Source organism: Muscardinus avellanarius (assembly GCF_963383645.1).
Source record: "Muscardinus avellanarius genome assembly, chromosome: 5".
NCBI lineage: Eukaryota > Metazoa > Chordata > Mammalia > Rodentia > Gliridae > Muscardinus > Muscardinus avellanarius.
The window spans coordinates 57,477,937-57,495,578 of NC_137790.1; the positions used below are offsets into that span (position 1 = coordinate 57,477,937).

The 17,642-nt window shown below is 36.3% G+C and overlaps 1 protein-coding gene across 1 annotated transcript in view; it reads right to left on the minus strand.

Moving 5' to 3' along the window:
* Positions 1–218: 218 nt before the first annotated feature.
* Positions 219–17,642, minus strand: part of CD47 (CD47 molecule) — a gene marked incomplete at its 5' end in the record, with an annotated part of 60,814 nt that continues 43,390 nt past the window's right edge. The window contains 6 exons of the mRNA XM_080695579.1: positions 219–339; positions 5,009–5,040; positions 10,267–10,359; positions 11,557–11,649; positions 12,672–12,764; positions 13,770–13,877. Of these exons, the coding sequence (XP_080551705.1) occupies positions 331–339; positions 5,009–5,040; positions 10,267–10,359; positions 11,557–11,649; positions 12,672–12,764; positions 13,770–13,877 (428 nt within the window). The 3' untranslated portion in view covers positions 219–330. The remainder of the gene's footprint in view (positions 340–5,008; positions 5,041–10,266; positions 10,360–11,556; positions 11,650–12,671; positions 12,765–13,769; positions 13,878–17,642) is intronic.

Genomic DNA, 17,642 nt, shown 5'->3' on the forward strand with positions numbered 1-17,642 from the left:
TAAGCCTAGAGTCAAGAGGCCCTAGAATGTGAAAGGTATCATTCTTGGAAGTTGCCCCGTTTACTTTTGCCCCTAATTGAATAAAAATAACAACAGAAAACTGATCTCAATTAGGTATACAATACAATTCATAATTCTTTTATTAAATGAATTACAGCTTCTTTGAGTAAAAACTTAACTATAATAATCATTTACGGGTCAATGACTTATTTTCTCCCTTCTTCTTCTTTTTTTTCTTCACAACAGTGAATCATCAAGGCCATGGTTCTTAAACACAAGTGTATTCCTTCAGTTCCCAGGACTCTGCAAACCAGGGTTCACCCCTTCCCTTCAGTTATTCTGGAAAATTGAAAAATGGACAGATTGTCACTAAGTATGACTACTTTCTATGTATTAAGATGTTGATGCATTTTTAAACACTGGCATTGTTTCACATATACAGCATCTATAAATTTAAAAAAAAACCCTGCAAACCGGGAGTGGTGGCACACGCTTTTAATCCCAGCATCCAGGAGGCTGAGACAGGAGGATCGTGGTTCACGGACAGCCTCAGCTACTTAGTGAGGCCCTCCGTAACTTAGTGAGACCCTGTTTCAAAATAAAAAATAAAAAATAGGGCAGGGGGCGTAGCTTGGAGGTCGAATGCCCCTGGGTTCCATCCCTACACCTGCAAAAAAAAAAAAAAAAAAAAAAAGACCTGCAAAGGTCAGAGATGTAAACCAGGTAAATCATTAACCTTTTTGGGTTGATAAGTAAAATGCCAATGCCAAACGAAAATAAAACTCAGCATCGTCTGATTCACTGAGTGAGCTGAGGAAAAGCCAAGAGATGTTTACTCGTTTCAAGGCAAAAACTTGATCCTAGAATAATATTTTACCACATGTACTTTAGATCTATAGCATTTGCTTAATGTAGGTGAAATACATATGACAATTGTAGGTAAATGAGGAAATCCCTCGGCAGGCACTGTGGACTTGAGTCCCTAACTAGGCAGGTGAGCTAAACGCACTGAGCAAGTGGCAGTAGAAAGTTCCAACCAGACACATGATTAAAAATAAAATTCTGAGCAGCTTAATATTGGCAAAACTAATGAAATTTCTGAGTTCATGGAGATTTCATGTGCTATGAACAACCCAATGTTTGAGGCAAAACCGCTTCATGATATCTCCAGATACAGTGGTTCCAAACACATGGGAAATGTCACAAAGGAAGAGGCATTTGAGGTTCTTACACTGGTTTTCTGAAAATGGAGAAAAGTTTAGTTTCTCCATCAACCATACCACCCTCGTACCCTGCCACTTCTGAATGGCATTGAGGCTTTAACTGTCTTCTGTATTTCTATCTTTTTAATAAACTTCTTTAAATCTTCAGCAAGAGTCCGGGCTAATGTGTATTTATCCTTAGCTCAGGACAAGAACCCGTGGTTTTTCTGTTTTTCTGTTTTCGTGGTTTGTTTGGGAGGAATTGATCTTCTCCCCAAACTGTAACACAATTTGGCGCCCATGGAGGGCTGACTTTGTTTTGGGTATAAAATGTCTGGTCCACATGTTATATCTCGGTGAATTCATTCGAACTACCCCCACCCCCTGCCACTTCTGAATGGCATGGGGCTTTAACTGTCTTCTGTATTTCTATCTTTTTAATAAACTTCTTTAACTCTTCAAAAAAAAAAAGAAAAAGAAAAATGACACCCCAGTGAGAAAAGGCAAGAACAAAGAACTTGAGAAATAGAATATAGAGATGTAAACATGGCTAAAACATGCCATGATTCCAGAAACTAGGCCTTTTAACTTATTCCAGTCACCTACTATTTTTACTTTTTTTATGTTAGTTATTATGAGGAGTGGCTTGTACAACAAAATATACATTTAAAGGCTGTGATAACAATCTACAGAAGTAGGATCATTCTGATTCCTTGTTGAACACAAGCTAACACTATAGCACTGTCTTATATTTAGTTCCTCAACACATGATCAAAGTGTTTTTAATCTTATGAAAAAATTAATTATTCTCAGGGGAACAAAGCCTTCTGTGTTAAGTGCAACACTTTATTACAGAGGTGAGCAGGCAGGTCACAGATTTTAAAACTGTAAAATATAAAGTGAGCTACTTACATGAGCAAGGAATGATTGCAAATGCCAAAGGTATAAAGAAATTTTTGGAAATAAGGTAAAAACACAAATATAGCTCCTTAATGCCAGTGGAACTGAGAGTCATAGAATATTAAAGCAAAAGCAATATGAAAGCAAGTAGCACTTAATATCTCAGACTTATTAATCTTTAAAAATTAACAAATATGAATCTTGGAAATTAATAATAAAGAGTAGTAGTTATTATTAGTCTAGATTTCCATAGTTAATAGCAAAATCTAGAATAACTAAACATCTCTCTTTATCCTTTCTCTTTCTTTAACTCTCTTTAGAATGGGTTAGATTCAAGTTCTTGCTTGGGAAAGCAGAGATATTAAGTCCACATGGGGAATATGAGACAAAATCACCAACACAAGTATCAAAGAAACTCTGTCAAAATGACCAAGGTGGTGCCAGATTATCTTTGTGCCTCATAAAAATCATTTTATTGCCACCAGGTGCTGAATATGAGCCATATGACCTGGAAGTCTGATTCATGAGGCCCTACAACTTTTATGGCTGCAGTTCTGCAGTTTTTAGCAAAGTAAATTTAAATTTTATATACCAAAAATGTGGACCTTAATAATTTGACAGTGTCTCTTTTATTTAACAGAGCCATACTTTCAAGTAGCCTTTTGATTTCTTTCCAATGTCCACATTTCAACCAATTTGTAATTATAGGTGCATTTTATACTTACCATCATTCATCATTCCTTTCGATTCTTTAAATGCTAAGGATTAGTAACAAGCCAAGGAGGCAGTTAGTAAGGATCCACAAATAGAAACAATTTCAAAACAAACAACTATGCAGTGACATCATGACAACTACTCTATAACTACATAGCCAAATTCACTTTATGACTATTGCTTTTAGTACAGAGCATTTCTGTGAACCACACCCACAACATCCATAAAGGAAACAGATGCTGATGGGAACACAGAAAGTGAAATGATTTGGTCTCATTCTATAGTGATAGCCTATATCTTTCTGAAATTTACAAATCAGAAATTGAAGTGTAGTACTGGGGGTGCTGCTCTTCATTCTGGCCATTATAAAAGGAAAAGAGTACCCTCCCCTAAATAACACTTGGCTAATAGCATGCAGAGCTACGTGAGGGACACTGAGTAGTATGCTTTTCCCAGAGGTGAGAATACTACAAAATTCTTGATGAATAATTAAAGAATTAGAGGTCAAGGTAAGGGAAAAGAATCTAGATTCTTCCCATGCAATAATGGGTGGGCATTCTAACTTCTTTGAGGAGCAGTTCAAATGATGATCTGATAATGGATCAATAAAAATATACAAGTTTATAATAACTACATACCATTAAGGGGTTCCTCTACAGCTTTCTGGAAAATATTTAAAGTAAATTTACATAAACATATATTTTTCATGTCTTTTTATGCAAAAGCTTAAATATACTAACATTAAACTATATATTAAGCAGTGAATCCTACAGTCTACAACTGAGATAACGTAGTAAAGGCTAAAGCAAAGTTTGCCAAGTCTGGTTGACAGTTTAATAATAACTGTATTCTTCTCTTAATATTTTTTTTTGCAGTACTAGGTATGGAACCCAGGGGCATCTAGTTATGAGCTACAACACCAGCCCTATATTTTAGTCCTTTTTAATTTTTGAAACAGGGTCTCACTGAATTACAAAGGGCCTCGCTAAGTAGCTGAGGCTGTCTGAAAACTGTGATCCTCCTATCTCAGCCTTCCAAATACTGGGATTACAAGCTTGGATGCGACACCACGCCTGGCTTAATATTTTATTTTTCTATGTAGAATTTTCTATTCCACCCACATTACTCAGTTCAAGAAATCCTAACTTCTCACAAAAATATTAAAGTGCAAGCGTGTAAATAGCAACAGCAGAATAAATAACAGTTAAGCAAGAGCTGGGAGCACAATAGTCATTTTCAAGTTGTGCAAACTGAACTTAGTAGCAGGGAAAGAAACTATTAGGATTAAAAGGTCCAGTGGTTGCACCATCTCTAAGAGGTACTTCAGTGTAGTTATGGCACCAATCTTTTTATAATAAATTTTTGAGATGAAACAAACACCCCCTACCCAACGTACCCTTTTAGGCCCCTCTTCTGAGGCTTGTCAGATTTAAGGGCACTTCTTGCCATAGACAGGAGACTCGCTCTGGGATTTCATACAGATCTATCATCAATCCTTTATAGGAAGCTGAGTACAATATCATTCTCTCCAGATCTTATTTCCATAAAAGAGCTCTCAGGTCTGTCACTGTGATGAGTCTATATTTATTAAAATATCTTTCTCTTCATTTATCCCTTCCTAGATTTACTCCTTTTCTTGGAATTTTCTCAGAGACCTATTGAGTTACCTACAGTTCAATGAAACCCATATTACAAGATTTCAGGGAAAAATATTTATAAAATGGGGGAGGCAGAGAATCATAACTCAAGACAATTTTTTCAACATGATTTATGTCTATTTTACAGATTATAATTTTTAATGAGGCCAATTTAATATAAATTTCTCTTCCTCATTTGTAAGACTAAAATTATTGCTTTGTGTATTCACAACAAATGGAACCAACAGGTGAGACAATATATTGGAATCAGCTTCCTTCTGTTGGAAGAGATAATAACCTACATTCCTACTCATCAGCTTTCCAGTTCTGGGTATGAGAAGTCAGTAAAAATTTAAAGAATCATTTATTCCATCCCACTGATACTTAAATGAGCAAACCCAAGCTTTAGTATAGAATTGGATCCATCATATAAGGTTTATGATAATTTGAGGTTACACTAAATAGAGAGCAAAACAGTTTGATATTCCAATTATCATCACTTAATGTAATCCATCCAGTGATCATTCCCAATTCAAGCAATAAACTTTAACTTACCCTAGGAGCTTGTATAGTCCTCTGATTAGAAGCTGATATAAATAAAAATAAAAATATGAATTTAATAAATGCAATAAATTAAGGAGATACAATGTTTAATTTTAATATAAATTGTTCAAGACTAAAACTAGAGAGAGCCAGCGACTCCAACAAAGGAGTTCCAGCTTTGACAGTTCATTCAAAAGCACAGGATATTCTTGATTATATGTATTGATAGGAGAAAATGAAGCAAACAATCCACCTACATCAGATAATAAACACGCACAACCTCTCATTTTGGCATGCCATCTCTCCCCCAAATCAGCCACTTGCCACACTTCTTGGTAGAGAACACTGTCATCCACCCATCCCTACCAGGGGCTCCATCTCTACCTATTCCACCCAGCCTCACACACACACCGTGGCAATGGCCAGTCTTCCCGCCACTGCCCCCAGCTCACTGCTCTTGTTCATTGAAGCCTGGCCTTTTTTTTTTTTTTTTTTATCCTTTCAGTTTTCAATGCTTTAAATAGCTAACAAATTAACATGCAGATCTCTCTGAGTTTAAAGAGTTATTCTAGGCAGCTAGTCCCAGCTACAATCAAGCCCTCCTCTACATAATTCCTTCTTAGCTTTCTGACTTGTCTTTTCCCTTGCTTGGATTAGTTAAATAATATGAAGGGACGTAGGGCATGCAGACAGTGACAGAAAGGAAAAGAACTCTTCTAGTTGGGTAGGAAAGAAGAGATAACTGCCTTATGAAACCCAAGAGAGAGAGAGAGCAGCTAAAGCCAGTGCCTCATACACAGAATCCTACGGACCTGAAAACACAGACCAGCAACAAACATCGCCCAAGTCACTCGGTACGAGGGTTAATGAACTCTAGTCTCCTCCTCCTATTCTTTTTCTACATAATCACCCACCCTTCTCTCAGTTTAAGAAATCTTATCTTCTTACAAGAATATTAAAGCTCAAACACACAAACAGCAGCACTGGATTAAATAACATAGTTAAACAAGAGGTGGAAGCAAACAGAAAGAGTGGATCTAATTGGCTGGGTAAAACTGTGATTCCCACCGGAGTCCATACAAAGAAAAATAGAAGAACTAGAAAGTTGGTGACCATAAGGGAAGGTGAAAAAGAAAGAAAAAAAAGCAAGAAGGAACTGAAAGCTTATAGACAGTCCAGTAAAGATATCAGAGAGAAGACACGAATAGGGTAAGAAATAAGGACATAGAAGAAAGGCTGAGCTACCCGGATAAGTGGTAAACAAAGACAGAACTCAGTAACCACAACTGACAGAAAGGCACCAACTAATTCCTGCCACTAGAGCGTCAGGACAGGCATGCAGATACTTGGTACTTAGTGCTGTAGGTGCTGGATCCTTCCAACTGCTGTTCTCCACTGGGCCCACTCTGGGAGGCCTCCTTATGTGTCTGCCCTCATGCAATCTCTCTCTCTCTCAGGGCCACTAACCTCCCTCAATGTGGAGGCCCTGGAGGAGTGTCTTGTTCTATGAAAGCAACCTCTTTCAAGTAACATAGAGTGAAACAAGTGGGACACTTAGGATATCCCATTCAGCAGCTTCCCAAATAGGCCAAACAGAATATAGAACTTTGTCAGGAACCAGCCAAACAATTACATGTATAGACAATTGGCTTCGACTAAACCATGTCCTATACCTAAGTTTTATAAAGGAAAAGAGAACTGGACAACTATCTAAATTTCTGATTGGTAATATCAAGTGGCAGAGACAATATTTTATATTTTTAATCCCCTAGATATGTTTATCAGAAATTAATATTAAGAACAGCCAAATATCCCCTCTTTTCCCCATAAATATATAAAGAATAGCTCTCAGTTCCAATTCTCAGGTGCAAGGAATGTCAATTTGGCTAGCCCATTTTGAAAATGGAGATCTATGAAGAGTACTGATCCAAAGGGACACCAGTCAGTTGTGATCCCTCTAAGAGCATACAACAAAACAGTGCAGAAGTTAACTTCCCCTGAGATAATCCTGTCCAAAAGGGATATAACCCATGTGACAAAAGAATAATTATGATGATTTGCTGCTATCATGAGCCTAGGCATGGGCAGCCACACTTTTTTTTTTTATGAAAAGGAGTAAGTATTCTATAAGAGTTTAGTTGCAATACTACTTCATTTATTGTTCTATCTCTGAAGCATATGGCCATGACATAAATATATTTCCAGGTTTTGAAATTTTCAGAAACACTTTTCTAGTGATTCCATATTTACCTTTCCTCAATAATGGGCAAGAAAATATATCTAAAACATGAATATCTAACTAGCATCTACTTATTTATCATCTACTGGTATATACTCTGCTTTAACAAAATTCTAAATTATTTTAGATGCTACAGTAAATATTGTTAGGAGACTAATTTGTATCAAAACAACATTATATATCCTTATACTTAACTGGCAATAGATTTTAAAAATAAACATTGACAGTTATGAATAATGGGTATAGGCACCATATACCTATAATAAACCCAATTTTAATGAGCTTACTTGGTTTCTTTTAATCATTTATATACTCATATATTCTTCCTCGTCCCTCATGTTACTTTATAAAATTAAAATGCTTCCAGTAAGAAGGGGCAAATCCAATACAATTAAAAACTAAGAATCTAGAAAGTGGAAATCAAAATCCCATTCTTCAAAGTAACAATTAAGGCTACAAATTCAAACTTGAAAATAATAAAAAAAAGGTAAAAGTTAAAATTCTCATTAGGACACCAACTCACTCTAAAGAGAGAGCTTGGTTTTTTAAAAAATAATTATCTGGGGATTTTATTGCATTTAAATCAGGACACACTCATTTCTAAAAGAGTGCATCTGCCATGAGTAAAACTTATTTTTGAAACATTTGCAATTTTTAGTTGCCAATACAAATGCTCAGTTTTGCAACCTTAATGTTACATATATTCAGATTAACACAGTAAGATCATCTAAGCAAGACACATGAATCCTATTCTACCACATTAGCTAAAGAGAGACTTTCCTGTACCTTTTCTCTTCTTGTCTCTCAACTGACTGAAGGTCTCTCTTTCTGTACTCTGGCACCAGAGAAGTTGATTTGAAAAGTTAATTTAGGATATTCTCAAAAATGTCAGTAAAATTGGTCTAAATTATTAAATTTATGCATATAGTATATTTATACAGTAAAATGCGATAAATAAAATATAATTTGGGGGTACTGGTAGGAACCTCACTTTCATCTTTATTTTGACTTATGACTATGGTGGTTTCCCAGGGGTGCAGGTGATGTGGAGGCAGGAGAGCAAGGTCAAGAGAGGTCAGCTACACAAGAGTTTGCTTTAGGAAAACTCCCCCTCCAGGCACCATCTCCACATCTGATGGGACTGTGCTGAAAAGTCAGTCTTTGCCAGATAGAGAAGGCCCAGAGAGGTGTGGTAACTAAGTCGAGCAATGCAGATGGTGAGGGAAAAATAAGGGCACAGCACTGGCCATCAGCCAAAGACACCTAGTACGCCTTCCTCAGAGCTCTGTGGCTGCCACAGGTTGCATCGTACTCTTGGGTATTTGCAGGGAACAAGGACACCGACCGGCGGTGCCATCCCTTAAGAATCAGACAAATGGTGAATGGAGACTCGACATGTCCACATTCAAGATTTCAAGCTGCATATCATGGGCACTACAGGAATATCCTCTGCCTTAGGGGGCTTTTTTTTTTTTTTTTTTTGGACAGGGCTCTTGCTAAATTGTGCAGGTTGGCCTCAAACTTGGAATCTTCCTACTTCAGCCTCCCAATTAGCTGGTATTACAGGTGTGCACTATTGTGCACAGCTTTTAGATCTTAATTGTGTGTGTGTGTGTGTGTGTGTGTGTGTGTGTGTGTGTTTGAGTCATTTGACATGAAACTGGAAAATTTCATCAAGAAAAAGTAAAAATTTATGAACTCGTAAAATAAAGACAGGTAGATTTTGATAAGATGTTTAATTATTTATCTAATAAGCCTTAATTAAGGAACAGATAATATAGAAAATAAACAGATTCAACTAGCAGTCATCAAGAATTAAAGTTCAAAAATGAAGGTATAATTTCTTTGAAAGTATCATACAAATGATACGGGACATTTCTTGTCTACAACATTCTAGTTTTGTATTAATTTTTAGAAACGACAATAAAGTTCATCTAATGCAAAGCAGAAACTGAAAGTTTTACCCTATTAATTTTCAGCTTTTGATTATTTAGATAGATGTGAAAAATTTGCTTTACTTTATAAATATAAGTAAACTTTTTTGAGGGTACTGGGTATTGAACCCAGGGACATTCTACCCCTGAGCTGCATGTATGCCCAGCCTTTTTTATTTTGAAACAAGGTCTTGATAAGTTGCTGAAGCTGGCCTCAAACCTGCAGTCCTCTTGTCTTAGCCTCCCTAGTACTGAAATTACAGGTGTGTGACACTGCACCTGATATAGACCATTTTTATTTGTTTGTTTAAAGGGAGACTACTACAAATTAGACTGGTAGAATACCATTAGCTTATATAAGACAGAATACTAGTTTTAGGCACTATTAAAAACACTCTGTGTGTGTGTGTTTCAAAATATTCTCTATCTATATATATGTGTGTGTGTATATATATATATATTATATATTCAAAATAAGAATTTATGCAGAAACCTCTTATTTAAAAACTGGCAAATTAAATGCCATGGTTAGAAAACATGAAGCTAATTTCATATACTAAGAATTGATTTTAAAAGTAGTAAAATTCTAAAGTTAAAACCCCAATGCTTTTATTGAATTTGTCTCAACTAAAAATGTTTTAACGGCATGTACTAGAAGTCACTGCTCTATTAATTAAAGATGACACATTTTGATTTTCAATTCCTGTCTCCTTAGGGCTGTCCATGTTTGTAAACTGTGAATAAGAAGAGCAGTGAGTGGCAAATGGGTCTTTGCAAAAAAGCTTTATAATACAATAATATAACAATCAAAACCCTTTTATATTAATTAAAATGTACTTTTTGAAGAGCTCAATTTCAATTAGTATAAAATACTATATGTTCTAATACAGCAAGCCATGTTTTTTTTAAAGCAGTTTATAATTCAAATCTTTCATGAATTCATATGCCTTCTGTCCTTGTTAATTATTCTCATTTCAACTGCATTTTCTCATTTCCTGGAGTTATCAATATATTTCTGAAAGAACCAATTAAAGACTTTTTTCAAGTTAAATATTTGAAACTCTTAGCATAGGAGAACAAAAATAAGATTCACTTACCCACAAATTTCATATAAACTAGTCCAAGTAATTCTGCTAGAGCTATGATACCCAGACCTGAAATCAGAAGAGGGCCGTGCACTGGTACACATGCTGTAAAAACAAGTGAAATTTTCTATTAGAATGCCTAGAAAGTAACTGTATCTTAAAAAAGCATCATCAATAACTAATTATGTCAAGTATTAGGAGAGTAGTTCTTGTTCTAGTAATCAATAAAAATTATCTACATATATAGAGAATAAAATTATCTGTTATTATTTTAGTCAGTAAAATAACTCCAAATTATTATTTAAAAAGCCATCCTTTGCATAACATACATCACATCAAGACTAATGGAAAATAATATGTAAAACATGAGGGTCCAGCCAATTGGAGCAAGGTTAGTTATTTAAAAGTGTTTTTTCGCAAGTATGGGCACAGTAATTTGGATGCTAGAATAGTCAGCTACAAGACGCATATGGCCAACATTTTGTAGCAATGTGAAAAACACTATTTTCACTGAAAGAAAAATGAGAGTTTGAAAAACACCAAATGCTGGCAAGTATGTGGAGAAAGAGGAAGTCTTGTTCATTGCTGGTAGGAATGGACAATGTTGAGTTTACCAGTTTATCAAGAAACTAACCATATCTCAACACATAATCCAGAAATCGCACACCTTGGTATTGACTCAAGTGAAGCTGAAAATATATGTCCACACAAAAACATGCACTTGGATGTGTATCAGCTCTTTCTCTCTCATCACTAAAAAGTAATGAGCTATCAAACTCTGAAAGACATGGGGGACACTTAGAGTCATTCCAACTCTTAAGACTGTACAAAATGCAAAGCTACAGAGGTAGTGAAACTATTCTGTGTGGTGCTACAGTGTGGGATAAATGTCCTTATACACTTGTCCTAGCCATCGAATGTGCAGCCCCAAGAGCAAATCATAATGTAATCAAATGTGCAACACCAAGAGTGGCTCATAATGTGAGTTATGAACTTTGGGTTATAAGGATGTATCATCTTTGGTTCGCTGATTGTGACACATGCACCACTCTAGTGTACAATACTAAGGGTAGCTGTGGCTGAGTAGACATACAGAAGGCATGGGAGTGTTTGGAAACTGTACTTCCCATTCAATATTGCTGTGAACTTAAAATACTATCCAGAACAATAAACAAAGAAAAAGAAAAAGGAGAGAGAGAGAGAGAGAGAGAGAGAGAGAGAGAGAGAGAGAGAATATGAATAAAAGAAGTACTGTGTCCAAGAGAAACCCAAACCAGGACTATAGAAGGATAAGACTCTTACCCATGATGCAGAGGCATAGTCCAACCACAGCGAGTACATAGCCCAGCACCTGAGTGATCAATATGGCAATGGTGAAGGAGGTCATCCCAAGAGCTAAGGGGAGGAAAGGACATAGAGAAGTGTGTTCAAAGTCTTGTGGAAGAAGTCACTCCTACTTGCACTGGTGCACTCAAGAGCAAGATCCTTGTAAGGGGATGGACTGTAGTCCTTGTCAGATAGCAGATGAGTTCCCAGGGGTTTGACCCACACACAAGTGTCAGCTCTGCCTTTGCACACTCAGCAGCCCTGTGCTGTTACAGTCACCTGAGGGAGAATGCAGATCTCACCCCAAATTTTAGAACAGTGCTGCTTTGACCACACTAGCACCTTGTAATTCATGCATAGCCACCCCCACACACACACAAAGACTTGCTCTAGTGGACAGAACCACTGTGCAAATGTGACTGCAGACCTTGCAACCTCTATCCATGCATCTAGAAGGGCTATGATTTTATGATGAATTGGTGACTTTCCAATACACAGCAAGCCAGAGGAGGCTCCAAGACCCAATGTTAAGTGTGACTCTTGAATAATTACAACAAGAATGGTTAGTGATTTACTCGTAAAATGCAGAGATAATGATACTGATCATAGTTAGACTGTCCACACTGTCTTCTAAGACTATAGTCTCAAGGTTTGCCAATAACTGAAAAAACAAAACAAACATGTTTCCACTATTTGTGATTTATAATCTCACCTTGTAGAACTAGCTCTTTTATGGAGATGATTGACAAAAGATAAAAAGTGTTTTTTTAACACTTTTTATGACTAGAAAAACCAGAAGTCCGAATATGCAGATAGTTATTAGTTATATAGCATAATTTAAAATTATAAGAATTAGTTCCAAATACATATGAAAATCATTTTTTCACAAAATAATTAACTGCCTTGAAGATCTAAGATAATCTTTAAGTCAATCTATAGTGGGAAATGTCACTAAGAATATGATGGAAAGTTGTTAAATAAATTGGCTTTTGTTGAGTAATTAAAAACATATGTAAGAATATTTTCACTGAAAGTACTATTTTTAAATGAAAAAGGTAGACGAAGATCATGCTGTAAGAACAAATACATACCTGTCATAAACACATTGTACTGAAGTAATATTAATATCCCTGTTGAAATTACAATGAAACCAAGTCCAGAAGCATTCTTTACTGAATATTCTCCTGTTAAAAAATAAAAAAAATTAAATATTTTCTTCACACTTCCTATTATTCACAAAGTTAAAATGCTTTCCTTATTGTGTTTTACTGCCAATAATAGTTTTTATAAACTGTGATAGGCCTAAAATATATTTTCCCCCAAAATTCACTCAAATGAGATTATTTTTTCAATTAAGAATCTACATCTCAACACTTCAGCTTCAGTATATGAAGTCCTTGAGCTGGCTCCAACTCCTCAGCTGCCTTACAGAATCAATGGAAGAATGTTCTGGTCCTCTTTCACCATTCCCTTCACTTGCTGGATTCAACCCATAGTCAAATCCACTGCTCCTCCCAGGTGTCTTCTGAATTCTCTCTTTTCCCTTTGCTCTTACTAACTCCTGGTGTGAACGAAAGTACTGGATTTAAGTTGCTAAACACGACACCTTCACAGCAGTCTCCCAAAACAACCACAATGGTTCTCAGTTGCCAACCACTATGTGTCCCAGCTGGTTCCCTTCCCACTTACGCTTCTTAGCTAATGATATCTGCCTCTATAGTGGTTGTATTGCTGCCCTGAGCATATGATATTCCTATCTCCCTGTCCCTAAAACCTGTGAATATCATCTTCTATGGCAAATGTTATTATTAGTTTAAGGATCTTGAAGAAGCTTGTCCAAAATTATATAGGTGGGCCCTGATCCCAATGTCAGGTATCCTTGTACAAATGAGAGAGAGAAGAGATAAGGATGTGATGTATCCATGGAGGTAGAGACTGGAGTTTTGCTCTATAAGCTAAGGAGTACTAGGAACTGTTGACATACCAGGGGCTGGAAGTGGCAGGGTGTAGATTCTTTCCCGAGCCTTGAGAAGGAACACAGCCCTAATGATGCCCTGCTTTTAGAGTGGTCTGGGGATTTCTGTTGTTTGAGGTCACTCTGTCTGCCATAATAGCTTAGCACAGCTCTGGGAAGCTTCGTGCCCATCGTCGTGGAATGCCTCTTCATCAACCCTGTATATCCATCTTACCTGGCACGAAGAGAATGGCTCCAACGATGACAATCGTGGTGAGGAGTAGTCCAGCAATAAGCAAAAGAATGATTTTCTTATTCGTACAGTTGGATTTATATTTAAGTGCTTAAAAATAAAACCAAGAATTACCAAACTTAATCATATTTGAAGCCATTTCTGTAACCTATAAGGTACAGACACACTGACAACCCACTGTAATTTAATAACCTCTGAGCCATAGCCCTTCATATCAAAGTCACCTCATGATTTTGTCAAAACCAATGGATAAAAAGGGTTATGGAAGTATAAATGTGGATGGTGAATATACAGGTGGCACTTTATTCCCATGTACTTTACAGAATAAAGTTATGTATGTCAGGCTTTCTCAGCTGAGGCATTAATAACTGCCTGGGCTGAGGATGCTCTGTGCTCTGCAGAATATAGGGCAGAGTTCTTGGATGCTACATTATGAGGTGCCAGTCATAGACCCCCCCCACCCCAGTTTTGTCAATTAAAATGTCTCTAGAGCCAGGTGTGGTGGCGCACACTTGTAATCCCAGTATTTGTGAAGATGAGACAGGAGAATTGCAGGTTTGTGGCCAGTCTCAACTACTTAGTGAGGCCCTCTGCAACTTAGACCCTGTTTCAAAATAAAGAATAAAAAATAGGTGTAGGGCTGCAGCTCAGAGGTAGAATGTCCCTGGATTTGAGCCCCAGTATTGCAAAATAAGAATGTCTGTAGACATTGTCAATGTCTTTGATGTGCAAAATCACCTCATATTGACAAAACAACACTGATACACATCGTGCTGATGGGAAATAACTGGCTAACTCACAGTATGAGAATAAGGGAGCTAAGTTTCATCTATAAAATTAATAAAACATCTGGAAATCTGGATGGTTTATTTAGAAAAAGAAAGTGAATAAAGATTGAGAAAATTACTTCTCTATGAAATCCTGGTGGGGAAAAGTGCTTAAAATTTAAAACTAAAACATTTTAATAAAAATACACTGCAAAACTCAACAGGATTCATCACATGTGTAAATGTTTCTGATGCTAGGTTTATTGTCAGGTACCCAATACCGTAATTGAAACAACAATGTGATGGGTAAACCTAAATAATATTTTATTTTTCTTTCTTGTTTTGTTTTTATTACTATTGAAATTAATTGTACACCAAGAATTTCTTAAAGGCAAACTAAAATCAGACTGAGTCACAGGAAGCAATGGGATATGTGACTGAAATCCTGCTGTGTCACCACAAGTGGACATTCTCCATACCAGGGACCAGTGTGTGACTGTTGTGAAGGAGAAAGTTACTTTAAATGTTATATGCTGTATTCTATTTTCCTTCACTAAAATGATGAATAGATTATATATGGTAAAACCAACATATAAACCCAAATGACCACAATAAAACCTATGTTTAAGGTATGCTGCAGGCACCTGAGATTTCTTGAATCTCCACCTACTCATGCTCGAGATTATACCCCCAACTCGAGTCTCTTTAGGGGGAGACAGAGGCCTAAGCAACAATCCTTCACGAAACTGAAACCCACAGGAACCACAAAAGACCAATTCACAGTCCTCTTTAGAAAGCATCAGCTGGCAAGTTCCCCAAGTTGTCATTTGATGCGTAATCTCCATTCAGCCCTGGAATTTACATCACTGTTACTCAGTCCTATCCCTGCCTCCTTCTATGGCACAGAGTTCTCATGGCTTCCCTGTTTCAAATATCAGCTAGAATGCAAATGAATGCACAGGTCACGGTAGGCACAGACACAGAAAAAGAAACTTTCTTTAGACATATGCCAAGCTTTCCATTTTAATTCCATGTTTACTGTTATCTAAATAGAACCTGAAAGTTCTGCAAAAGCTATAAAATAGAAGCTGTTCTAAATATACCCTACAATCAATCAAACATCTATGAGTCTCTTCCATACATAAAGGTTCAATACATAAAAGATCATGCAACAACAATTTCCTTTAGAGTACAGTATAAATTCATGCAAAAAGGCTGACTCATGTCATTTTTAAGAAAAATAAGACTTTGAACCTCACAGAAAATTCAATCCCTTAGACTTAAAGGAGCTGCTATAGGGGAAAAACAATGCCAACAAAGGCAACAAAAAGAAAGAAAACAACCCAGTTGGAAGTGTTCTGTCATAAAATGGCATTTTTCCTTTGAGTAGAAGTATACTATACTATAGTTCCTGTTCAACTACATATATTCGAGGCTATCTTAAACTTTTCCTTAAATTAAGCAGCCATTTCCAACAAATTTATCAGTGGAGTCTACTTAAAATTATACCAGGCAATGAAAGAATATGTACTCATCTTCTTTAGAGAAGCTTTATAAAGAGATTTTATGGGCTCCTTTTCTTTAATCAGAATGGACTCATTTTAGTAGGCCCCACAGCAAGTGTGGGGAAGGTGTTGGCCTAGTTGTTTTTCTCCTCAGGCTCTAAAACCCAATATTCTTGAAGGCCTTTCATTAGTGACCTTTTCCTGTCCTTTAATAAGTGGATTTGTCCTTATTTATCAAATTTATCAAAACATCAAGTGTGGCAACAAAATAAATTTAAGCAATTCCCCAAACACTTAGCATTAAGATAAAAATAATTTAATGTATTCTTAACAGCAGGCTTTTATAAAACTTCCTGGTATGATTTTCTGGCTGCTTAGCCAGACAATCTATGAAATTTAGAAAATCTGCATGCTTTTAAAGATTCTCCCCTCAGCTAAACTACTGAAATCAATCCATAAAATCAAATACATAAGAAATAATGGTATTTACACTCTAACAAAAATTTAGTTTCAACATCATTTCAGAGTATACGCAAAATAAAATAATTGAGCAGGCAACTTCTCAAAAAAAAAAGTTAGGTTGGTTTATTTACTTGCTCTATAGATATTTACTGTGCACATACAATGCACCAGGGCCTTTTACTGGCCTAAATCAAGGAAGAAGTATAAAACTATTTATTTATTTATTTATTTATTTATTTATTTATTTATTTATTTATGCTGAGGATTGAACCCAAGGATGTTCTACCTCTGAGCTATACCTCCTGACCCCCCTTTTAAAATAGGGTCTTGCTATATTGAGAAGGCTAGCCTTCCCAAATATTTGGGATTATGAGTATGTGCCACAATGCCTTGCTCAGAAAATTACTTTTATTAAATAATAATTGACTGAGCATGATCATCCCTTGGGACAGTCACTATTCTAAGTGCTGACAGTGCTTAGAAAAGGTGACTGTGAAGCTGCTCTCAAGGCTTTTATATTGTCATGAGTGAGGGGGTTTTGGGGGGTTTGGGTGGCAGGAGGTATTAATCCTAGGTCATCTTTCCCAGTTAAATAAGTGGCGAGGGTCTAGTCTGTGAAAGCTCTTGTATGTATTAAATATTTCACATTCATATGATAGAAGCAATAACGTGTCCCCTTTGCCACCCAAACAGACACGATTTTCTGGTCTCTCTGTGACTGATACAGAAAACCTAAAAGATGGAACACAGATTGAGGCTGATGAATTCGAGTAGAATTATCAAGTCAATTTGGGGATAGAATTAAATCTACCATGTCTTGTTTTCATGACAAAAACTGGATATGATATATCCATATAGACAGACCCACATAGACTGCAGTCTACCTAACAAAATCTGAAAATCCAAGAATTCAATGCTTGCTCAAAGATGAGACATTTAAACACTCCCTAGCCAAGTAATGGGTGAGTGAATACAGAGATAGAAAGGCTTACCAGAGTGATAAAATGCATATAAAATTAAGAATAAATCATAAAGGGAGGAATTATTACAGTGCTGCTTTCTGTTAACTCTAGGAAAATAAAATCCTTTTGGTATGTGTTGAGCTGTAAGACAATACTATC